Below are 26,064 nucleotides of genomic sequence, written 5' to 3'. Positions count from 1 at the left end.
CTTATTCTGTAATAACTCATTTCTTTTGTCAAACATTGAGGGAATTGAAAAGCAAACAAATGGAGGGATATAATTCAGATTATGAATTCATTCATTCCACAAATAATTGTGGAATGCCTACTATATTCCAGGTATTGTCATAAGCGCTGAAAAAACTTGTTTATCTATCTGCAATCATATATTGATACATGTCTAATTATTCCCTTAAATTAGGCCACTTATTTACAGGGAAGAGGATATTCACTCCATTCCTGTCTCCCCTTAAAAATATATAGTAACTTTTTTCCACTGGGCTAAAAATATGACTTACATGTGTAGTATTTTATTTTTCTCCTTCACCATTATTACTAGATAGGCAGCAGCATGTGCCAACTTCTTGTACAAAAAAGCCTCCTCAAAATAACCTTGACTATGATGGCTTGCAATTACAAAACAATATTTTTAGTTTTCTTCTCCTTGGGTACATTTAAAGTTTGTACAAGTGATTGTTTTGAAAAGCTAAATAGAACAAAACAAAATTTGTATTAAATGGTGCATTCTTAACCTAACTGTTTAATTCGTACTAATTATCTCGTGCTAAAAGAAATGATGAGCAAAAGTACAGGATTGAAAAACTACTCTGGTGTTTACATTCAAATAGAGAATATCTTTCCTTTATGTTTTTGCTTTGATTTTCACCAACAGAATTTAAGGTGTTTTTTACAACAGTTTATCAAAGCCCTAAACATATATATTTTATCTGTTCTTAGGCATATTTTAATTTCTTCTGTTCTTTATACTGGCTAGCTTTTGAAAAATAGTAATAGTTTAAATACATTGTTCCAAAAATATATTAAATGCTTTTATTTGATAATTTTTACATTATAGATACCTGTCTATATTGAATCAAAGCATTTGTAAAGAATGCAGGCTAACACTGATACTTCAGGTTTATAAATTTACCTGAAAACTGGTAATGGGTAAAAACAAATGGAGAGTATATATGATAAATAATTACCAATATAAACATTTTAAATTTTATTTGTAGTTTCATAGTTTTCATATATGTTAATAATCACAATAATGTAAAGCAAGTTGGCTCAGAAAAATGAAAAATAATATTCGTTTTTAGTTTTCCATTTGTCAATCTAAATGCAGAATATATCTTGAAAGTATTCCAAAATTTTGATACATATATCAATATGCTGTGCACATATTTTTTATCAGATTTAAGCTTTTACATATTATAGAAATTTTTTTGCAGTCAGTAATTAATAACGGTTTTAAGCAAGTGATGTTCATCACTGCATTGTTTACGCATGTAAAAATGTTAAAAATCATATAAATTAGATTCAATAGCAAACTGTTTAGATAAATTATAATATGTCAACACGGGAATAGAATACTATGCAGTCACTAAGATGATGATAGAGATTGATATTTATTGCCATGAAAAGATGATTATGGTTCAGTTTAAAATTAAAAATACAGAACAGTACATATAGTGTGGATTTTTGGTCAAAATGTTTGTGTATACGTAGGAAAAATATGAAAAGATATTTACACATTGAAAATATTAATTGTGGTATTTCTGAACTGTGGAAATTTTACTTCCTTCTGCCTTGTGTACATTTTTTACAATGAGCATGTCTTATGTTTATAATCAATATAAACAGTGATTTCCATTTTGAAAATATTTGCAAATGAATAAACCTGTAATTTGTAGATAAACAAATACATAGAAACAGCTTATTGTCATTATTTTATGGTCAAAGAGCTAACAAAAGTGTTAACAAAGTTATATATTTACATTGTACTATGTATGAAAATGAAGATTTGTATATAAGGTAATAAAACTGACAGTAGAGACAAAACATATTCTAATGTTGAATCTGTGGCATAAGTGAATCATATTATAAAAAAGTAATTATTTAAATTTTACATAAATTAGGTATTTTCTTCTTCTTAAAAGGACTTGAACTGGTATATATTTTTAAAAAGGTAATACAAAAAATAGAAAAATAAGTGTAATATGAATGGAAGGCAGGCAATGAGGAGAACAGGAAACCGCAAGTGAAATGTAGAGAATCTCCAATTTAGAAATTACAGGCTAATAAATGTAATGGCAATATTGAACAAAACTTTTTTTTTTAATTTTCAAGCAGCCAAGACATAAAGAAAACCATATTGGTTTCACAGTTCTCATATAATGGCTGGAGGCATATGACTTAATCCAAGAGACAACCTATTCCTTACCTTTGAAACACCTGTGAATATTATCAAAAGGACACACTCAATAATTTACAAGAGATAACAAGTTTAATAGAAGGCGTTCTTCGAAGAAGTTTTTCAACAACATTCTGTGGAGTACTGCCTTTTATATTGACAGTTGATAAAACCCGAAGGTAAAATATTAAATTATTTATAGGTAAAGGCAATTCAGCGCAGTTATTCATCTTTCTTGTTAATTTCACATGATCCAAGTATATGTACTAAGGAATTTAGAAAAATGAATGGTAGGAGTGGTACTGAAAGTATCCTCACATACCAAATCTCTTAGGAAAGGTTTTTAAGATGCAATTCCTACTTTAAATAGCCACTGCCTAAAGTGTTAATTTTCTCAGTGACTAATTGAGAAAACACCAATATGCTTACTTCTTTGGGCAAGAAGTTAATACGACCACTCCCAACATTTAGTCAAAAGTACTATCAAGTCTGTAGCATGTTCACAACATATTAAAAATGAAACAAGAATACAAATAAAGAAAATAAAATATATTTCACATTTTTTGAAAAAACATTCATTTTTGCATAATAATTTTAAGTGAAATTATTCAGATGTTAATTGCATCACATATGTTTTCCCCTGCTGTACTGACTTCTCAAAAACAAGTTAGAACTTTTCACTGTGATAGATTCACAAGAACCATGTTGACAATATTTTCATGAAAAAAATAGAGTATTACTGAAATAAGAAGGGAAATATACTCAATCAATTGCCTCACCTTGACTGTTCAGGAAAAAAAAGTGGAGGAATACACTTTATTCTACAGATTTCTAAGGATATTACATCAAAAAAAGTACAAAATGACAATTTTACAGTTAGAAATTATGTTCTATTCTAAAATGAATAAAGTTTTCTAGTTTTGCATTTTTTTTCAAAAGAAAGAATTCACTTCAAAAAAAAACTTGTGAATTAGCATAAAATAACTCCTTATCACAAAGGAGCCCAAACTAAGGAGGCACCAACTAAGGCTGAAACAAACTGAGCATTCTTATTCTCAGCACCTGCGCCTGGCCTGGCCCAGGGTGACATGCAGGGGCTTGGAGCCCACTATGCGGCCATTCATCTCATCCACTGCTTTGGTAGCCTCTTCAAAAGAGGAAAAGCAGACCACACCAAATCCTTTGCCTTGCCCCACTTCCATCATCACTTTGGCCCGACTAATTGACCCAAAGGAAGAAAATTCCTCCTTCAGTTTTTCATCATTGATTGTCTCATCCAAGTTCTTAATATAGATAGGCACCCCTGGGGGCCGACTTTTTTCTTTTAACCTCAGCCGTTCAAATCTCCGCCTCAACTCAGCCAGGCGTTCAATTTTCTTCTGTGCTCGCCCTACATAGAGGACTTTTCCATCGATGGACTTTCCATGCAAGTCTAGCACAGCCTTTTGGGCAGCCTCGTGTGTCTCATATCTCACAAATCCAAAGCCTTTAGATTTCCCACTGGCATCTCTTATTACTTTAACACTCTCAGTTGGCCCATATTCACAGAAAAGTTCCTTCAGTTTTTCGTCATCTATGTCGTCTCCAATGTTTTTAACGAAAACATTGGTGAAAGTTGCTCTATCCCTGGTTCTGACCTCAGCCGCCCGCTCTTCTGGGAATTTGAATCTGCCAACATACACCTGGCGGTTGTTGAGCCGCACTCCATTCATGTGCCAGATGGCTCTATTGGCAGCGGCCAGGCTGTCAAAGTGCACATAGGCATAACCCTTAGAGCCGTTGTCATCGCATACGACTTTGCAGGACAGAATGTTCCCAAAAGCAGAAAATAAGTAAAACAGGGCCCTATTGTCTATGGATTTGTCCAGGTTTTTGATGAATATATTTCCCACTCCAGACTTTCTTAAGCGGTCATCTGGCTGAGACCACATAAGGCGGAATGGTTTTCCATTAATCAAATCAAAATTCATGGTGTTCAAGGCCCACTCTGCATCCGCGGGAAAGCGGAAGTTAACATACCCATAGCCCAGGGGGCTGCGGGTCACCGGATCACGGCAGATTCGGGTGAATCGCAGAGGGCCAGCAGGCCTGAACTTCTTATAGAGCATGTCCTCGGTGACATCTGGGTCCAAGTCACCCACGTACAGAGCGGCCTTGAGATACTTCTTTTTCTTGCCAGCAGGATTAGGCTCCCCGCTCCCCATCTCTCTGAGCACTGGGAGGAGGTTCTCTTTGAAGAGAAAAAAGGCTGCTTTCTCTAAGCTATGGGCCAAACAGCTGTTCACGAACAGAAAAAGCCAAGGCAGGCAAAAGGAAGCTAAAAGCAGACTCAGAATCACTGTCGAGGCTGAGAAAATGAAGTTCAGAAACAGCTGGTCAGCAGGCTCAGAACAAACACATCAGACAAAAAGGCGCCCCAAATACGAATCTATTCTCCCTGCGGGGACTTAAAATTGTCACCCGTTCAGATTTAAAATCAGTTTCAAAAGCCAGTACCAGAAACGTAATTTTCCTGTCCCCGTGAAATTGTGAGAAGCCACCAAGCAGCTGGCTGGTTCCCCACAACTAGCATTGCAGACAGAGGCCTCCCGACCCGTTTTCTGCATAAATATAGGCCTAGAGCTCCTGTTGGTTTAAAACGATATCAACAAGGGCAGGGACCGAGCGCGTATTCCTCCGCCGGCTGCCTGGCCAGTCTCGGGCTGGCTAGCCTTTCGCTAAGGCCTCTCCGCACTCAGCGTCTGCGAAAGGGTACACTAGACACTTGGTGCGATAAGACCGGCAGGCAGGCTGCAGGCAGCGGATAGGACACAGAGACAGACAGACAGACACACGCGCGGGGGATCGAAGACCGCCCAGATACCCAAGATGCCCACTGGGTACGGACCGAGTGAGGCGCGGTGATTTCAGCAGCCTGAGGCTCGAGGCAGGTCCGGAGAGACTGACTGGCAAACGCGCAGTGAGTGGGTCAGCTCTGACGCGAGGCGGGTCTGGCCAGATGCGGGGCGGAGTCAGCGAAGAAGGGCAGATGCGCGGCGGGCGGTCCCAGCGCAGACCGATGGGCTGGGGTTTCTCTCCGCAGGACAGTCCGACGGAGGGACCAAGAGCCAGTAGCAGTGATAGGGAGGGGGGACAGGCGGGGCGCGAGAAACCCGGAACCGTACTAAGTAACTTCCCGCTTCCTCTGTACCAAGATTAAAAAAAAAAGAAAGAGAGAGAGAGAGAGAAGGGGAGAGAGAGAGAGAGAGAGAGAAGGGGAGAGAATGAGAGAGAGAGAGAGAAGGAGAGAAAGAAAAATCTAAGATGGCTTTTAGATGTTTCTTATATTTTAAATGTTATTTATTATTTAAAACACTATATTTAAGCCGAACATCTAAAAATCACATAAGAAGATGACGACCTGGGCAAAAATAATAAGTTTTAAAAAACTAATTATCAAAATCATTTAAGCTTAGGGAAAAGGATAGGTTGCATACTTTCCTGAGTGCATTGGAAAGTCAAAGTTTACAAATGTCCTGGCCTCCCAATCCAGTGCTAAAGGATCACAGGGTCAAGTAGAACACAGGACCATGTTGCCTTTGGCCTTTAGCCTTACTTCATTAATCTCCAACATAATGGTAATATTTTCCTCAGGTGGTAGGCAAAGAGATCTTTTCTCTGATCCCATAATACTAAGGTTTTAATGATTGGAGAGCCATATAATGGCTTTTGATGGTGTTTAGTGCCACAAAACGTTGAAACTGTTGAGCTGCCGCGAGAATTACAGTTACAAAATCTCAGTTAAAGAGATAAAAGCCACAGAATCAATACAAAATATGTAATTCATATTTACAGATGAAATAAACATGTTAAGATATATGCACTTTACACAATTATGAATTTCATCATGAGTTGTCAACTTGAAACCCTTGAAGGAAACAGTGCCATCAGACTGGACTCAACTCAGCAGTTTCTCAACAATATCTCTCTTCAGAGTATTTGAGAAACCCTTTTGGAGAGAAATTTTGACCGTGTTTTCAGAAATTCACTGATATCTAGCATGCGCAAACAACACTTCAAGAGGCTCCTTCCACAATTCCTACCCCTCCAGAAAAATCCAAACAAAACATCTATCACTACTCTTAGGCTGGAAAAGATCCTGGGAAAAAAAGATTGCAAGAGAAGGACATTACCTTAGTGGGTGTTTTCCTAATAAGTCCTCAGAATAAGAGGCTAAAGTAATGTATTCATTCACTTTATACATTTTATAGTGTCTATTAGACTGTAGAGTTGACATTAAACCTCATTATTTACTCAAAAACTTAGTAATTTTCTTTACTATTTTTTTTTTTGCTTGCTTTCTAGTGTTCTTGGTTAACTAAGACATGGAGATTTTGAGAAAAGGCAAATATGAACAATGATATTATAGACTAATAAATGGGTTTTACAGTGTGACCAGAGTGACCAACATGTGGAAACACTTGTGAACATCTGCCTAGTTTATTGCATTTTGAATATATTTTTATAAACATATTTTCTTTTATGCATAATTAACAATGGGTTAGAATTCTAGTCTGTTTTGGACTTTTCTCATTTTTAAAACTGCCTTATTGAAAATAGTAAAATAACAACATAAATCCAATTTCCACAATCTCATCATTGATTCAAATCAATATTTTCATCTGTTCCTGTAACCAACTAAATGTTGTCCGTATTCAAATTTATTTGTACATATTTTCTCTAAGATTATAGTTAGAATTGATTTGTTATAATACACGTTTTCAAAATAATCACTTCTCTACACTTACCACTTCCATTCAACATAGTACTGGAAACCTTAGGCAGAGCAATTAGGCAAGAGAAGGAAATAAAAGCATCAAAATCAGAAAGAAAAAAGTAAATTAATCTTTGTTTGCAGATGGCATAATCTTATCTGTAGAAAACCCTAAAGTCTAATATTTTTAAAATCTCCATACTATCCAAACTGATCAATATAATCCGTATCAAAAGCCCAATGGCATTTTTTTTTTTTACAGAAATAGAAAAAACAACCTAAAATTCATCTGGAGTCACAAAAAAACCCTGAATAACCAAAGCAATCTGAGAACGAAGAAAAAAGCTGGAGACACCATTCTTCCTGATTTCAAAACATGTTACAAAGCTACAGTAATTACAACACTGTAGCACTGTCATAAAAAACAGACATATAGGCCAATGAGGCAGAATAAAGAGCTCAGAAATAAACCCACACATGTACAGTTAACTGGTCTTTGACAAAAGTGCCAAGAAAACACAATGAAGAAAGGATTGTCTCTTTCACAAATAGTGTTAAAAACTTGGATATACATAAAATTGGATCCTTATCTTACACTGTACACAAAAATCAACTCAAAATACAGACTTTCAACCTGATCCGAAACTATAAAATTTTAGAAGAAAACAGGGTAAGAGCTTCTTGACATTGGTCTTACCAATGACTTCTTGTATATGACACCAAAACACAAGCAAAAAAAAAAAAAAAAGAATATAGAAAAAGACTACATCAAATTAAAAGGCTTCTGCACAGCAAAATAAACAATCAACAGTGTAAAGGTAGCTTACAGAATGGGAGAAAATTTTTGTAAAACAAGTATTTGATAAGGGGTTATCATCCCCAAATAAAAGGAACTTTTACAACTTAATGGCAAAAACAAACAAAGAAACAACTTGAAGAGTCATCTCTCAAAAGAAGGAATATAAATGGCTAATGGGTAAATGAAAAGATGCTCAACATCATAATCATCATTGGAATGCAAATCAAACCCTTAATGAGATGTCTTCTCACATCTGTAGAGATGGCTATTATAAAAAATCAAAACATAACAAACGTTGGCCAGTATGTGGAAGAATTGGAATCCATTACCTTTGGTGGGAATGTAAAGTGGTACAACTGCTATGGTAAACAGTATGGAGGTTCTTCAAAAACTTAAAAGTAGAAATTCCATATGAAGCAGCAATCCTACTAGGATTGCTAAATCCTTACAAGGTAACATGTAACCTTACTCCTGCAATCTGCCAACATTCATGCTCTCTACCCCTCCCCACACACAACTAATTGAGTTAATATGTATCCAAGTTCTACTGGATAGTAGTCACATATATTTAGGTATATATCCAAAGTAATTGAAATCAGAATCTCAGAGATATTTGCACTCCCGTGTTAATTACAGCATTATTTACCATAGCTAAGTCTTCCAAATGACATAAATGTCCATTGATGGTTGAATGCATAAAGAAAATGTGGTATAAACATACAATGGAATATTATTCAGCCTAAAAAAAAAGAAATCCTGCAGTATGTGGCAACAGGGATGGGATGGAGCTCAAGAACATTATGTGAAGTGAAATAAGCCAATCACGGAAGGGCAAATAGTGCATGATTCCATGTCAATGACATATTTAGAATAGTTAGACTCATGGAAACAGAGAGTAGAGTGGTGGTTGGGAGCGACTGCTGGAGGGGAACTGGAGAATTCAATGGATATAAAGTTTTGGTTACACAAGATGAACAAGTTCTAGAGAGCTGCTGTACAACATTGTGCCTATATTTAAAAATACTGTATTGTGCTCTTAAAAAGTTTGTTAGAAGGGTTGATCGCATGTTAAGTGTTCTTAGTACAATTTTTTTAAAAAATCATTCAACTGTGAAGAAATATGAGTATTAAAAAACATATAATAAAAATAATATAACAACTTTAAATATATTTTGAGTTAGTTTGGCATCTCCTCAGGGTGGTTTTTTATTTTAAAATATTTAATGGACAAAGATCGTATATATTCAAGATGTACAATGTGATAATTTGCTATATGTATGCATTGTATAATGATGACTAAAATCAGATTGATTAACACATCTTAGAGTGCCCTTTTAATTAGATACTATTAGTTTAAAATAAATACTTAGAATAGTACATGTGAATTTAAGCAGTTACTATGTATTCAGAATCCAGTGTATTTAGAGATTTATATATAATTAAGCTATTTTCTGTTATGATACATTGAAACAAGGTAGGCGAGCGTTGCCTACTTAGCAGATAGTCTCAGACAAATTTCTGTTTCCTTGCTAGTGCTTGTTAACTGAACACATGTCTCATATAGGGAAAAAATATATTTAGCACATTCTCTGATTAGAAATCTTGATTTGTAGTCCTTTCACTTGACCTAGAAGAATAAATAAAAGAATAATAATTTTAAAAGATGTGAATATTGTGCTTTATTTTAAATTTTAAAATCGTTGTAAAATACAGGTAACAAAAATTACCATCTTGATGATTTTTAAGTGTTTAGGCGGTATTAGGAACATTCATATTGTTGTGTAACCATCACCATTATCTATCTCCAGAACTCTTTTTATCTTGTTAAACTGAAACTCTATACCTATTAACCTGTGCTTTTAGATGACATTTAAAATATATTAAACCGTTTCTCTATTGTTGGACATTAAAACTGCTTTTAGTTATTTTAGTATTATAACAAACAATGCTATAATAAACATCCACATTGCGTAATTTTATATATTATTGATTCTATTAACTAGATTGTCAGAAGTGGGGATTGCACAATTAAATGGTATGTATATTATGAAATGTTATTATATACTGTCAGACTTGTTTCAAATATGCTGTAGCAATTTATCTATTTTGCCAAAAACATGAAAAATTGGAGGAACTTGGAATTTCTAGCAAAATAGAAATTACCAAATTTCATTGAAAGGAAAAAAGAACAATAGCCTTAGAAAAAATTACAGAATGATTACACATATGCTACTAATAAAACAAACAGGAACAGGTGATTTTATAGTTGAGTACTGTTATATAACCTTTGAGAAAACATAAGGCATGGTGGCTCATTCCTGTAATCCCAGCACTTTGGGAGGCCGAGGCAGAATTGCTTGAGCCCAGGAGTTCAACAGTAGCCTGTTGAACATGGAAAGACCCCAGCTAATTAAACAATTAGCTGGGTGTGATGGCAGGCACCTGTGTTAGCAGCTACTCAGTGAAGTGAGAGTATCGCTTGAGCCCAGGAGGCGGAGGCTGCAGCAAGCCATGTTCATGCCACTACACTCCAGCCTAGGCAACAGAGCAAGACCCTGTCTCAAAAAAAAAAAAAAAAAAAAAAAAGAAAGAAAGAAAAAGAAAGAGAGAAAATACATGTACAGCCAATGGCTTTCCAACCATAAAAATGCATATTCAACCATAAAAGCTCCTGAATCATTTTTATAACATTATCTCTGAGTGAGTAGTCACATAAACTTAGCCCATGTTTTCAAAGCAGACTAATGTATATATTCATGGTCAGTCCATTTACCAGTAAAACTTGGATATATATGGACTCAATTAGGTGTGTGCAGGGCAGGGTAGAGAGCGTGAGAATTGCAGATTGCAGGAGAGGGTTACACGTTAGCTTGTAAGGATTAAGAAAGGAATATGTGGCAGGAAGCTAATTGAAGACTTCTAGTTTAGAACGTCAAACCAAACCATCTTCCAAATACTGACCATCATATATTAACATTTTGTCCTCATTTGTGGAATGTCTGTTCAAAAATATAAAACATAGAGAACACGTCTCCGCAAATGAGGAAAAGTTAAAATTGTAACAAGCAGATGATTGAGGAAAAGCCTCTGCCTTCTCTTACATAAAACTGCGTATGTAAAACAATACATTATTATTTAATCAATTTCAATGGAAAAATCGTAGAGTTTCTTTCTCTTAAAGCATCCTGTGTCCCCAAATCTCTGCCTTGTGTTTATCAACATACTAAGTAATAAGGCAATTCCTGTGAAAGCTGATGGGACTCCCCTTTTATAGTTCTCAGTCATCCACATTAATCCACATAATAGAAAACAGGAACTGTGTACCCATTTTCTTCTGAGAGTGATCATTATTTTTCTGCTTTTTTACATATAACAGCAGTTATATCAATTGCACATTATATTTAAAGGGTAAAATATCTTCATTTTCCATTTGGTCTTTTAATTCCTTAGTACTTCTTCTTTGCCACTGTCTAAAATATGCTCTTAAAAAGTTTTTTTATTATAAAATTTCCTTTCCATATATTTCATTTTGGGGGTGAGGTGGCATAAAAATATTTTACCCTTATAAAATGTAATGGATATTTCTACTATTATTTTATTAATATTATACATTTACTTCCTTACTTTGTCCTTTAAACCTAATTCCTGTGCAATATCAGAGAGTGTAAATGACAATACTAGAATCTGACAATGTGAAAACTCAAAGAAACTCCAAGGCTTAAAGTAAACTAATGCATCTGATCCGAGAAGAAACACACATTCTAATTACTTTGATTTTTCTCAATAAAGAATCATCGGTAATACTTACCTTTGGTTTATATTATAATCAAAATAAGTATTTGTTGACTTGGAGCAATACTTAAGCTCTAGCACATTTCCATTAGAAATACAGTTTAAAAATTTATATATACATATAATATAGATATATATATATTTCTCCAAATATGTTGAATTTCTTTGGGAATTAGAAATGAAGTTTATAACCTGAGATGCACAGCTATGCCAAGTCATGCATGCATTTGAAGAGGCAGAGTAAAGGGAAGCTGATATTGGCAAAAAAATAAGTTCACATAAGCTGCTTGGAAATAGAGTTCATTGGTTTTGGAGAATCGAAGACAGAGTTGGCGTAAGTTCATTGGTGGAAACGTCATTACTGGAAAGGTGTTCTTTTAATAGCATCTTATATGAATTATTACAGTATTGAAGAAATAATTTCTTTGAGGGTTCTTTTATTTTTTAAAACTTTTTGTTTCCATAGGTTTTTGGGGAACGGGTGGTATTTGGTTACATGAGTAAGTTCTTTAGTGGTGATTTGTGAGATTTTGCTGCAGCCATCACCCCGGAAGTATGCACTGAACACAATTTGTAGCCTTTTAGCTCTCACCCGCCTCCCACCCTTTCCCCGGAGTCCCCAAAGTCCATTGTATCATTCTTATGCCTTTGCATCCTGATAGCTTAGCTCCCACTTCTGAGTGAGAACATGCGATGTTTACTTTTCCATTCCTGAGTTACTTCACCTAGAATAATAGTCTCCAGTTCTATCCAGGTTGCTGCAAATGTCATTAATTCATTTCTTTTTATGGCTGAGTAGTATTCCATCATATAGATATATACATATATGTATGTGTGTGTGTGTGTGTGTGTGTGGCACAATATCTTTATCCACTTGTTGATTGATGGGCATTTGGGCTGGTTCCATATTTTTGTAATTGTAAATTGTGCTGCTATAAACATGCATGTGCAAGTATCTTTTTCGTATAATGACTTCTTTTCCTCTGGGTAGATAGCCAGTAGTGGGATTGCTGGATCAAATGGTAGTTCTACTTTTAATTCTTTAAGGAATCTCCACACTGTTTTCCATGGTGGTTGTACTAGTTTACATTCCCACCAGCAATGTAGAAGTGTTCTCATTTCACTGCGTCCATGCCAATGTCTATTATTTTTTTATTTTTTCATTATGGCCATTCTTGCAGGAGTAAGGTGGTGTCACATTGTGGTTTTGATTTGCATTTCCCTGGTCATTAGTGATACTGAGCATGTTTTCATATGTTTTTGGCCATTTGTATATCTTCTTTTGAGAATTGTCTGTTTATATCTTTAGGGACTTTTTGATGGGATGGTTTTTTTTTTTTTTCTTGCTGATTTGAGTTCCTTGTAGATTGTGGATATTAGTCCTTTGTTGGATGTATAGATTGTGAAGATTTTCTCCCACTCTGTGGGTTGTCTGTTTACTCTGCTGACTGGTCCTTTTGCTGTGCAGAAACCATTCTAGACATTGGCTTAGGCAAAGACTTCATGACCAAGAACTCAAAAGCAAATGCAACAAAAACAAAGATAAATAGGTAGGAATTAATATTAAAATTAGATTTAAACTTAAATAGAAGAGACAAACCTGCCTCAAAAAAAATCAAAGGATATAAGAGGTCCTGGTATAGTTACTGTTGATTGAAGTGTCCTGATTGTGGCTCAAGTTTTTTATCCTTATTTCTTTTCATGGTTGTTAAAGTCTTAATTCTAGACTTTGGTTGCTGAAATAGCCTTGAAACTGATTTACTATTAAGACAAAAAAATCATTCATTAATAATGTGGGGACATTTGTTTTGGTTAATTTGTTGACGTACCTGTGGCTCCAATAACACTGAAATAACCTTTAAAATGTTTGGATACATTATCATCAACTTAAGTGAGCTCTCTGTTTCAGTTTGACTGCTAGGTATTTCACGTTTGCTTCAACTCTTCCCCCCTCACCAACACGACATGTATTTTTCTTCACATAATTATTTATAGATCTTATTTCATTTTCATGGCACTCAATATATGATGATATTAAGGTGCATTTTAAGATATATGTGATCATTTTAAGATCTATTTGCAGTCCACTTACTTATATAAAGTATATTTATTAAGGGACCCCTATGTGTCAGGCACTATGCTTGGCCTAAGGGATAGAATGTTGAACAAGATAGACATGGTTTCTGCTATACATAGTAGTTTTTACATTCTAGAGGGGGGAATATAATTAAAAAAACATAAGAATTAAGTGAATTTTAGTTTATGACATGCTTACAGGAAGCATGGTGCTGGCATCTGCTCAGTTTTTAGGGAGACCTCAGGCAGCTTTTATTCAAGGTGGAAGGTGAAATAGGAGCAGACACTTCTCATGGTGATAACAGGTACAAGATGAGGGCAGGGTGCCACACTTTTCAACAATCAGATCTTGCAACTCATTATCCAGATCTTGCAACTCATCAATTAAGATTGAGGAGGCGGAATAAAAATGGAAGATAAAAATCAAAAGAAAGAAGGACAATGAATAGAAAACAGTAAAAACTGTTGCAGATATTAACCAAATTATATCAGTAATCACCTTAAACATCAATGATCTAAATACAGCAATTAAAAGACAGAGACTGTCAGAGTGGATTATAAAAGACCCAACTGTGTGTTGTCTTAAAAAAAAAACTATTTTCAATATAAAGACACATCTAGATTAAAAGTAAAGGGATAAAGAAAGTGAGTGGCTATATCAATTTCAGAGAGAGTAGACTTCAGAGCAAGAAAAATTGTCAAGGATAAAGAGGACTGTTACCTAGTGATAAAAAAGTCAGTTATTCAAAGAGACATAATAATATTTAATGAATGTGTCTAAAAACCGTGTCAATGTAGATGTGGCAAAACTAATAGAAATGCAAAGAGAACAATACTAATCTACTATTATATTGGAATACTTCAACACCCCTCTGTCAGAAATGAACATATCCAGCCAGAAGATTATCAGGAAAGATACAGTTGAACTTAACAACATTATCCATCAATTGGATCTAATAGACACCTATAGTATATTTTACCCAGCAACAGGAAAAAACACATTATCCTCAAGCTTACACGAATTCAACAAGATAGACCTTATTCTAGGCCACACAACACACTAAACCAAATTTAAAAGAATATAAATTATACAATGTGTGCTCTCAGAGCACAATGGAAATAATTAGAAACCAACAACAGAAAGATAGCCGGAAAACCACAAAATACATAAAAATTAAGCAACACACTAATAAGTAAGACACATGGCTACGAAAAAGTCTCAAGAGAAATTTAAAAATACTTTGAACTAAATGAAAATGAAAATACAACTTATCAAAAATCATGTGATGCCACAAAACTAGTGCTTACAAGGAAATCTATAGCAGTGAATTAATATGAATTTATATATTAAAAAGAAGAAAGATCTGAAATGAGTAATCTAAGCTTCCACCTTATGAAACTAGAAAAAGAGCAAATTGAATCCAAAGTAAGCGGAAGAAATAATATAACACATATTTACAATAAATGCAACTCTAGTTTCAAATAACGCTATGCCACTTTGGAAGCAGTACAAGTACCCTCTAATGAAGTATTGCTAATTTCTCCTTCCCATTCCTCTATAATAACTTCATTCATTTAACTTATCTATAGCTATAATAATTGTATACATTGTTGCTATTATTATTTTGGACAAACTTATTTGTTAGATCATTAAAAATAAGAAATATGTTTTATTTTATCTTCATTTATTCATTTACTAATGTTCTCATTTTCTTTATTTAGGTCCAAGTTTCTGACCTATGTGATTTTCCTTATCTTTAGATAAATATTTTTAACCTTTCTTGCCAGGTAGTCTTACTGGCAGCAATTGCATCAATTTTTGTTTGTCTGGAAGAGTCTTTATTTGTCCTTCACTTTTGAACATTAATTTGGCTAGATGGATAATTCAAGTTGGTGGGTTGTTTTCAAGACTTTAAATATTTTATTGTACCTTCTTGTTGTTAGCAGTTTTTTTTTTTAGAAAAAAAAGAGGAACGTTTATTGAAATTTCAAGCTACATTTGAAAAATCAAAACCCAAATCCTGGAAACATACATCAGGATAATGTGTCAGAAACTATCACACACTCCCTGTATTGGTCCTTTCTCATGCTGCTATGAAGAAATACCTGAGACTTCATCATTTATGGAGAAAAGAGGTTTTAACTGGCTCACAGTTCCACATGGCTGAGAAAATGCCTCAGGAAACTTACAGTCATGGTGGAAGTCATCTCTTCACAGGGCAGCAAGAGAGAGAATGAGTGCCAAGTGGAGGGGGAAGCACTTTATAAAACCATCAGATCTCGTGAGAACTCACTCACTATCACCAGAACAGCATAGGGAAAACCATCCCCATGATTCAATTATCTTCACCTAGTCCCGCCCTTGACACGGGGATTATTACAATTCAAGGTGAGATTTGGGTAGGGACACAGAGCCAAAGCATATCACTCTCCTACAGACAAGCTCCCTGTGTACACCTCCCAGGCTCCATTTGATTAAAGCCATTCCCTTGTCTATCCCTCATCCACAGTAGGACACCCTCCTTCTTTTCATTTCTAAGTTTTCCACATAATTATTTATTTATTTTTAAATAATTAAAAATAATTTAAATGACACTGTGAAATGCAAACTGGTCCCTTAACCCCATTCTATGAAGTCAGCATCAGTGAATGGTGGGTATGGCATTCAAATGACTTCATGTGTCTTCAGTGGACAGCTGGGGAAAGGATTGCAGCAGTAAGGCATCTGTGGCTGCATTCAGAGGCTGGCACCCTCCCTGCCTTTACTTATGAGTCTTACTTAACCTAAAGGAGAAACTGCATCAATATGGTAAATGAACACAGTCAAAAGACTTAGCCTTAAGAGATAAGGTACCAGTCAATACTCCCAAAGCTGTTTAGGCCCTTCAACGTGTAGGTGGATGAGTGTATGTATATATCACTACACTAAGATACAGATCTAGCCCTATGGGTGTGTGTGTGTGTGTGTTTGTGTGTGTGTGTGCATGCATTTGTGACTTTAAGAAAAACTATGCCAATACTAACCAAGCAGAACTTTGTAAGCAGTTATCCTAAAGCTGTAATCTCACACTGCACTGTGTACAAAACCATGCTTTATACCATATTAACCAACAGAAGGCTGACTTGGCTCAATCTGTCCCATCTGTGTCCTCTGCTTTCACAAAGCAGAGGAGAAAAGGGAGGCTGCCTCTGCTTAAAACACAAGTGACTTATTCCTAGGAACAGTTATTTTCAGGTGAAATTGCTGAAGATGTCCATGGAATAAGAAACAGGCCCCTTATACTTTCTGGAGAAAACTGGTATCACATCTCAAACTACCCTTCCTCTTTGCCAGTTGCAACTAAGTTGCCCAGTCCCTGGGAGGCCCCAGGGTGCAGTAGCATTAGAGGCTCATTGGCTTGGAGTTACTAGACCCCATGCAAATCAGCCTCCAGAGATCTACTCTTTGTTGGGGATCTGTCACTAGAGTGGACCCAGGTGGCCATGTCCTTTTTTCTTTTCTTTTTTCTTTTTTTTTTTTTTTTTGACAGAGTCTTGCTCTGTCGCCCAGGCTGGAGTGCAATGGCACAATCTCGGCTCACTGCAGCCTCCACCTACCAGGTTCAAGCAATTCTCATGCCTCAGCCTCCCGAATAGCTGGTATTACAGGCGTGTGCCACCACGCCCAGCTAATTTTTGTAGTTTTTTAGTAGAGACGGGGTTTCACCAAGTTGGCCAAGCTGGTGGTTCTGTCCTCAGAGTGAGCAAAGCCACCAAACTTATTTTACCTAGTTCTTTCCAGTTTGTTTTTGTCTCCCCAAGCATCATCTCATGAGAAGTTTACACCTTGCATAGCTGGTGTAACCACTTACACTGCAGAACCACCAAGGGCCTCAGGCACTTGGGATTCTGGAGCTGGCTCTTTAGGGCTCAGACCAGACTGGAACTTCTCCAGCTGCTCTGGGCTCACCAGGGTTTTCAAGAGGGTGTTGTTGCACTCCAGCTGGGAGTTCATCTCCATCAGCTCTAGTATCTGCTCCTTCAGAATCTCCACCTCTTCTCTCACAGCATGCATCAGATGATTCTTCGTCACATCCAGGGATCCGTGGCTTGCTCTATCTTGTTGTCTACGGCCACCGTGCTGGCTCTGGAGGCACTGACTTTAAAGCTAGCTAGGAATTCCTTCTGGGCTGGGAAGCTTGCAGCCTTCTCCAAAGCAGTGCATGGTGGACAGCCAGAAGCCTGCCCCACCCTGCACAGCCCTGCACAGCCCAGCCCACCTTCCCTCTGATTCTGGCTACCTCTGTGGCTGCAGCAGCTGGTTCTGACGGCACAGGCTGCAATTTAAAAAAAGAAGTCCAATATAATTCTTATCCTTGTTGCTTTCTAGTTACGGTATTTTTGTCCCTTATGACCTGTTTCAAGATTCTTTCCGTCTTTGATTTTCTTTATATAATTTTCCCAGGTGTAGACTTTTTGACATTTATACTGCTCTGTGTGCTCTGAAATTCCTGTAACCGTGGTTCGTGTCTGACATTAATCCTAGTAGATTCTCAGTCATTATTGCTTCAAGTATTTCTCCTGTTCCTTTCTCATTTTCTTCTTTTCCCAGTATTCTCATTACATATATGTTATACCCTTTGTAGTAATCTCACATTTCTGTTCTATTTTTTTTTCTGTATTTTTGTTCTGTGCATTTCAGTTTGTGAAATTTCTATTGATGTTATCTTCCAGTTCACTGTTTCCTTCATGGGCCATGTTCAATTTACTAATGAGCCTGTCAAAGGTATTCTTCTTTTCTGTTACAGTGTTTTTTATTTCTAGCGTTTCTTTGTATTCTTTCTTAAAATTTCCATATCATGGCTTACATTATCCATCTGTTCTTGCATGTTGACTTTTTTTTCATTAGAATATTTGGCTTATTAAATCAGTTATTTTTAATTTTCTACCAGATAATCTTCAAATCTGTGTCATATCTGAATCCAGATCTTATATTTGCTCTGTCTCTTCAAATTCTGTGGTCTTTTACTATCCTTTATAATTTTTTGTTGGAAGGAAGTCATGATATATTGGATAACTGTGGTACATAGGTCTTTACTGATGTATTGCTAGAATGTGGGTGGAAGGAGAATCATTATATTGCCCTATGGTTTGACCTCAGCCTTTTAGTGAGCCTGTTTCCCTGAGCTATGACCTTTGTAAGTGCTTCTCATCTTTCCTCCACCACCTAGGTGATGCAGGGATTCCAGATATTGCTGGAGTTGAATATTTTCCTTCCAGGTGGGTTAGCCTCTGGTAAAACCCCAAGTGGATACAGCTTTGACAAAATAGTCTTTCTTAAGGGCAGGCCTTGTGAAAAACTGAATGCTCTCAGAGTATTTCCTAATGGCTACTTTTCCTCTCCTCCTGCTGAAATAACTAAGACATTTTTCTCTGATGTTCACTGTGAGAACCTAGTTATCTCTTGGCAGTAAAGCTTACAAAAATGTGAAAGCATCTCTAAGACTACCCCCACCTTGGAGCTTTTAACTCTCAAACTTTTTTCACACAAATCCTCCGGAAATGTATTAATTACTGTTTAGATTTTTCTACTCTGGATTGGTTAACATGGGGATTTCTGTGTGTGCATTTCTTCTTCAATAAGTTGTTATTCTATCTGCTTATCTTCCTCTCCAATTTTGGGGACAGTGGTTTACCCTGTGCCCTAGGTTCTCTGATGAATCAATAATATGGTGCTGAATTACAGTTTGTTCAGCTTTTGTTGTTGTTGTGTGGACAGGACTGTTGACCTCCACATTCTTTACATGATGAGCTGGAAACTGGAAATTCCCTTTATGAACATTTCAAGTGGGAAAGTTTTCTGGGAACTTTTTGTCTCTGTATTGACACGTTAGTAATTCTTTTTATTTATTTATTTATTTATTTTTGAGATGGAGTTTCTTTCTTGTCACCTAGGCTGGAGTGCAGTGGCACAATCTTGGCTCACTGAGACCTCTGCCTCCCAGGTTCAAGCAATTCTCCTGCCTCAGCCTCCCTAGTAGATGAGATTACAAGCGCTTGCCACCATACCTGGCTAATTTTTGTATTTTTAGTAGAGACAGGGTTTCTCCATGTTGGTCAGGCTTGCCTCGAACTCCTGACCTCAGGTGATCTGCCTGCCGCAGCCTCCCAAAGTGCTAGGATTACAGGCGTGAGCCACCGCGCCCAGCAGTAATTCTTATAACAAGATTTTCTGTCATTTATGAGTGGAAGCTGACATGATGTTAGTCCTTGGGAGAAATTAATAGTCCTGTGCATCTTGAGTCAGAATAAAAGTTCATTTCAGAGAAAAAAACCTAACTATATGAAAACAGTGAAATAGGTAAAGACAAATACCAAAGTGATAAGTTTAGTTGTTTATCCAACAAGTTGCCTTTTATCATGTTGACAGCTATAGTATTTTTGTTTTTGTGGTTGGAAAACTGGAGTATCAATTAAGATGCTTTCAGCCACATGTATTAGAATACCAGACTAAAATGGAATTAAACCCTAGAGGTTTATTACTTTCACAAAAGAATACCAGAGAGAGATGGTTCAGGTGTTGGTTAAGTGTCTTCTTTTATTCTCTCAGGCTTCCCCTTGAGGGATCTCATCCTCACATACTTATAACTGAAGCCCCAGGAATCTCATGCTGACAGACTATATATTTGATTCAGGCAAGGGCAAGGCAGAACATTTGCCTAGTTTATCACTCCTAATCATGGAAGAAAACCTTTCTCTGAAGTCACGTCCCAGCACAGAAGATTTCTTCTTGGATTCTATTGGCCTCAGTTGGTTTTCAGGCTCAAACCCGAGTGAAGAATCAGATATAAACATTAGGGCACCATGAAAATCCAGGATGTTTATGTCTGTTTCTGAGAAAGAATATGAGAATAGTGTTTATAATATTATTTTTCGGAATAAAATGGCCTATTAAGAAAAAATATTTTACTTCTACATGAAATTTAGCATTTCAACATTGCAGTTGCTTATTATATGCATATTGTAAATGTATCCACCAAATGTTAAGCTTTTCTCATATAATTTAATTTTTATCTGCTACCAATTCTTCAATACCTGAAGAAGAGAACTATCTTAACCATGAATTTTTTGTTGAGTTAATTTCTTAGTTTAAACTGTTATCACTTGTGAAATTTATAACTACAGAAGAGCAGTATGTGAGAGACAGAATAAAAATAGACATGTGAAGTCTGTTGTATTCGATCTAGCCGTAACATAATTATTTTGCAATGAAAGGTATAGTTCTGAATTTACTGGAACTACTTAATTCTTTTCCGTTGTAATTCAGGATAATAAACTACTTGAAAACATATGATGAAACTGAAGGACATAGTTCCTTTTTTACTTTAATAATTGGATTCAGGTTAATTGCTCTTATTTTACATTGAAATGAATAGTTTGGTTAGGTCAGAGCTTAATAAAACATGTGAATGAAGTTACGTGGTATAAAACCATATTTTTCTTATTTTTTCTGATGTGTTTCAGATAGAGTGATTAACCATCCCTGTTAATGTGGAACAGAGAGGTTTCCTGGGATACTGGACTTTCAGTGGTAAAAGTTGGAAAGTCTAAGGTAAGCCCAGAGGAATTGATCACTCTAGCTTCAGAGTGTCTTAAAGCTTGGAAGTATGTATTTTGGATTAGAATTCATGAATGAATTTTAGGCAGTTGGCAAATAAATGTATTTCATGGGGAGTCATCTTTCTGTCATCCTTAATATAAAACTCTTTGTTTTCTAATTTGGCTTTCTTAGTAAATTATTTGGCTTCTTTAATAGTTTCTGTAGTCACATCTTATTATTCTTTTGGTCTTTGCCTCTCATTTAAAAATAATTCTGATAATAATTAAGTTACAACATAGTATATAATATTTATTAAAAGTGTGGACTTTGTGAGAAGCATAACTTAGAATCCATTGACTGTGAGTTTAACATATTGCATTGTGTTTTCATCTACAGCTGGCTGGCAAAATGTAATAATGTGAAAGAAGAAAACTCTAGGAAGAAACTTCAACAGTAAAATGAAATGTCTGTTGATTTAGAGTTTAATATTTATTTAATACAATATCCCCCCAGATCCACAATATTTTACTGGCAAAATTAGTCCTGACCCTTCCTGAAACTGCTTGACAATGAGAAGTTTCTGGTAATGCATAGTAGTATGTTTTAAGATAATATTTAGCTAGTGGCACATTGCACCTCTTGTTATAATTAAGGTATTTTTTGTGTTAAATACATAATTTTAAAATGTTTGCTATGATAAATATAATGTTCTGTTACAGGTTTTCTATGGTAAGTCTTCAGCATTGACTACATTGAGAATTCTTGGAAAATATGTTTCAAATTGAAAAAACTTAATGTACTCAAAGTTCTTGCGTAACACTTCTTTTACTTATATTGTAGCTACTTAGTGTGGGTCTTTTACTTGTTTTCAATTTATTTATTTATTTAACAAATATTCACTATGGGCCAAGCACTATAATAGTAAACAAGTGATAGTGATGAACAAAACAAACACATTCCCTGTTTTCCATGGTGGTTTTCAAAGTCTTTTTATAAAATAAAACAACATTTCTCTGCCTTTCAGTGCTAGTTATTTCAAATCCTTTTAGAAATTAGATAAAGTGTAATCAAATAACAGATTTTAGTTGAATTAGATTAATGTTAATTTATGCAAAGCTTGTCACATAATTATTGTACTGGTGGGAAGAATTTTTAAGCCAGCCGAGGTTAACCGTGCAATCAATTCCCATGAAGATAACGAAAGGTAATTGGACTCTGAGCAGTTGAACAAAACTAAGTTATAATGCAAGTTATGTTTTCATTTATATATGAACCTCATATTTAGTCACTTCCAAGAGAAACTGCTGTGGGGTCATTGATGGTTCCTCCTCTTCTTTACCATTCATGGACTACCCAATACCTATGTCCTTTTCTTTTTTTTTTTTTTAATGGACTGCAGCCTGGGACATACTCCCAAGTTTCCTTGGGAGCGCTCCTTCCTATGTCTTAATTAAATTTATTTCTACTTCTTAATACATTTTCCATCATTTTTTCTATCTTTGTATTAGCTCAGATACTTATAATCTCTCACATGGTTTAGTGGAGCACTCATATATTTAGTCTTCTTACCTCCAGGATTCTCTGTTCTCATCCCATCATTTAAATTGGCACAAGAATAATCTAAATGTAGTGTAAATAGAATTATTTGTTTACAGAATAGAATGTAAATGTAAAATTTGTAGACTAGAATCTAAAAGTAAAATGTAAATACAATTTTGTTCATCTCTTGCTTGAACGTCTTCTATGGCTCCAAATATTTTCACTATAAGGATAAATTAGTCATTGCAAACAAAGTCCTTCATGACCTGATCAGTTAACCTTGTTTGCTTCATTCCCCACTGCTCTTTACCGCATGCCATATACAACTGCTTCATTGAAATAGTCTCTTCACCATTCATGCCATTTTCATGTCATGCACTTTTATACTTATGTGTTGTTCCCACTGTCTAGCATGTCTTTCTCTTTCTACCTTATCAACTCCTACTCACTTTTCAAAATTCCTTCTCTGAAACATACTGTTATTTCCTGATAGAGATAGTCTCAGTCCCTCATTTGATTTCCCATAGCATATTACACAAATGTTTACTATAGAACTTGCCACATTTCATCATCACTTTACCTATCTTTCCGACTCTGCTACTAGTTTCTTAAGACCAGACGCTGTCTTAAGAAACTTTGAAACTCCATCCCCTATCATAGAGATTAGCTAGTTAACTATCTAGTTAATATATGTCTTGCACTAATACTGTCTTAGTGTCTAAGACATAGCAATATGTCTTAATCATCAAAAAAGCTAAATTGCTTATTCAGAATAACTTGATGAATAAATTATAGATTGCTTACTTGTTAGAAAATATAAGTGATTTTACCATTTGGACACTTTGAAAATACTGAAATTATTTGCAAGGAAGATATTTAGAAGAGGACAGGTGCAATAGTGCTGCTCTGCAACTTATGAGAGCTTAGACAAGCTATTTAACCTTTGTAATCTTCATATTACTACGTTTCATGGAGATAAAATAGCATATACCTTATGGAGTTTGTTAAGGAAAAACCTAAGACAAGTTAAATTCAACAAAGTTAATTTGAGCAAGCAGTAGCTTCTAGAACCAGGCAGCATTCTGGACCAAAGATTATTCAGAATGCTCCCACCCCCAACGTGGTGAGCTATATTTACAACAGAAAACAGAAAATGACTTATAGGGATTACTTGATTGTTACAGTTTGCATTTGCCTTATTTGGGAATAATTTAGCAGCTTTCAGCAGCTTTTAGCAGCTTTCAGACCTTCAGCTGAAGGTCCGGCTGTTATACTTGACTGAGACACTGTTGCTTCATTACAAGGGCGTACTACTACTATGTATGCTGACAACTTGTTTACACATCAAGCTAGGCCACAGTTCATTATGTAAAAATGCCATTTTAAACCATACTTAATTTAACAATTCCCCCCATTTGGTCATCCTCTCACCCGAGAGAGATTGACCAAAGCCATAGGCATGGGGAGTTACACCATCCTCTGCAGCCTTCACAATCAATCTTCTGGATCCAGCAATTGTCAAGAATTTACAATTTCACGATGTAAAATAAGTTAGAAGACTCTTATGTTTTATGTTTTTGTTATTCCAACTGTAATGAGACCATTCAATGCACAGAAGACAGCTGTATATGGGTATTTAAAATTTTTGAGTGAATACAACACAATTCAATGCCAAGAAACTGAAACTCACCTTCCAGCAGGAGTCTCCATGAGTTAACTAATCACAATTGAACAACTGAAAGTTCAGGCACTAGGTGTAATTCATTAATGTTTGAGTCCCATTGGTCATACTCCTTGTTTGCAATATGATGGAGAACAAGGCCCATAGCATGCTGCAAGATTGCGTGATCTAAAGAGGTATTCAATTTTGTGGTTAGTCTGGTGACACAATTCACAGTGATCTGGAGACCCATTAACAGAAATGTAAATATTAGAAAACCTTAGAGCAGCCAAGCTTGCCATCCATTTGTCAGAGGGTAGCCTCTATGCATGTGAATCCCTGAGAGGTTTGGCCACAAATTCCAAATTTTTTCCCACTATATGAATTAGCTTTACATTTCATACAACTGACACCTCAATACTGCCAAAAGTTAGGCATCAGAAACATGATGGGAACCTTTCCTCATTGAAAACAAATTTGTCCATATTCATTTCAACATGGATACTAATTTTGATTATTTTCCTTTTTGATTTCTGATTATAGAAAATACTAAGAGGATTTTCAGGAAACGCTGTTTGGAAGGCAGAAGGGAGACGGGACAAATAGCAAGATTTTAAAGTGAAGAGGCCGGCCCAATATAGGCCCTCAGGAGCTGGAAAGGAAGGCCACGTAGTGGCGTTTGAGCAAAGGTCAGTTATATCTACTCAGTCAATAATCATAGTTCCTGAATAAAATACAAAAAGAAATTTGCTCTTAGGTGGCCCATCTGTTGTATACTGTAGGTGTGCATAACCACACCTATTGGTGAGTAGTGTTATATAAGCAGTTACTTGTACCCACATAGGTAGTTCCTGGGTCTCTAATATTCGATGCCAGAAGGCACAGTATACCTTGTAAAAGGCATCACCCAGAGAGGATTTTTTAAAAGTTCCTGGTAGCAATTAGGCTATTGATTGAAAAGGTAAGAGTTCTACTTCTATAGATCATAGGAAAGCAATAAGTGGTGATGTTTAACATATCAGGGATAACTTTTCACTCTTCCTTTGAGGTTTTCAAGGTATGTATGGGAACATGAAGAAGTATTGGCAATAATGGAATGGTTTCTTAAGGGTTTTTCTTTTTCCATTAGACCACAAATCCAACAGTTATTTGGTTTCTTGCCAGAGCACAAGCTTTTGCTAAAGCCATCCGCAGGTTATTGTCCCATGAATTTTCCTGCATGAAAAGAGAAAGGGTGAGAACAGCAGAAAACAGGAGGAAAATTAAGGTCTTCATGATTGCAGAGAAATCTTGGTCCATGATCTTAGGAAAGCTGTCCATGTATTACAATGCCATCTGTTTCTCGGAAAGAATTTCTTTGGTTAGCTTTACCTTAGAGTCTCCAACAGGTGTGCAGTTCCAGGAGCCTGGAGGGGCCCTCTTAAGTTGTGACTTGTAGACCCAAGATTTGAGTCTCTTGAGCTTTGCTGTGGTGAGGGTGGAGAAAAAAACTTGGTAGGGTTCTTTTTATTTAAAAAAATTATTTTAGGCAGAACGTGGTGGCTCACGCCTGTAATCCGAGCATTTTGGGAGGCCGAGGTGGGCTGATTACCTGAGGTCGGGAGTTCGCATCTCTACTAAAAATACAAAAAAAGTTTAGCCAGGCATGGTGGTTTGTGCCT

At 35.9% G+C, this 26,064-nt stretch overlaps 2 protein-coding genes and 1 long non-coding RNA gene across 4 annotated transcripts; 1 reads left to right on the top strand and 2 right to left on the bottom strand.

Annotated features, from left to right (window-relative positions):
• Positions 1–1,004: 1,004 nt before the first annotated feature.
• On the bottom strand, positions 1,005–5,292 carry PABPC5 (poly(A) binding protein cytoplasmic 5). 2 transcript variants are annotated; one of them, XM_009439306.3, is made up of 2 exons: positions 5,093–5,292; positions 1,005–4,552 (listed from the first exon to the last, which is right to left on the bottom strand). In XM_009439306.3, exon 2 carries the CDS (start codon positions 4,407–4,409, stop codon positions 3,261–3,263), a length of 1,149 nt encoding a protein of 382 aa, XP_009437581.1. In that variant the 5' UTR covers positions 4,410–4,552; positions 5,093–5,292; the 3' UTR covers positions 1,005–3,260. The 2 variants fall into 2 exon arrangements, with proteins under 2 accessions (XP_009437581.1, NP_001065269.1); NM_001071801.1 differs by lacking the exon at positions 5,093–5,292 and having other exon boundaries at positions 3,261–4,409.
• LOC134809354 (uncharacterized) lies at positions 4,906–25,093 on the top strand. The gene is made up of 4 exons (XR_010154879.1): positions 4,906–5,164; positions 21,129–21,216; positions 21,601–21,669; positions 24,947–25,093. It is a non-coding gene; the product is annotated as an uncharacterized LOC134809354 (long non-coding RNA).
• On the bottom strand, positions 17,473–18,493 carry LOC100612001 (TSC22 domain family protein 3-like). The gene is made up of 3 exons (XM_054676487.1): positions 18,473–18,493; positions 17,885–17,941; positions 17,473–17,751 (listed from the first exon to the last, which is right to left on the bottom strand). Exons 1-3 carry the CDS (start codon positions 18,491–18,493, stop codon positions 17,473–17,475), a joined length of 357 nt encoding a protein of 118 aa, XP_054532462.1.
• Positions 25,094–26,064: the final 971 nt, after the last annotated feature.

The sequence above is a fragment of the Pan troglodytes genome, chromosome X, assembly GCF_028858775.2.
Source record: "Pan troglodytes isolate AG18354 chromosome X, NHGRI_mPanTro3-v2.0_pri, whole genome shotgun sequence".
Taxonomy (NCBI): Eukaryota; Metazoa; Chordata; class Mammalia; order Primates; family Hominidae; genus Pan; species Pan troglodytes.
This window is presented reverse-complemented; position numbering and strand designations above follow the sequence as displayed.

Coding starts and splice junctions, on each gene's coding strand:
- PABPC5 (XM_009439306.3), bottom strand. CDS start 4,409: ATGGGGAGCGGGGAGCCTAATCCTGCTGGCAAGAAAAAGAAGTATCTC.
- LOC100612001 (XM_054676487.1), bottom strand. CDS start 18,493: ATGCAAGAACAGATGGATAAT. Junction 17,942..18,472: donor TGCAAGAACAGATGGATAAT/GTAAGCCATGAT, acceptor TTTAAATTGCAG/CCTGTGCCGTCAGAACCAGC. Junction 17,752..17,884: donor TAGCCAGAATCAGAGGGAAG/GTGGGCTGGGCT, acceptor CAGTGCCTCCAG/AGCCAGCACGGTGGCCGTAG.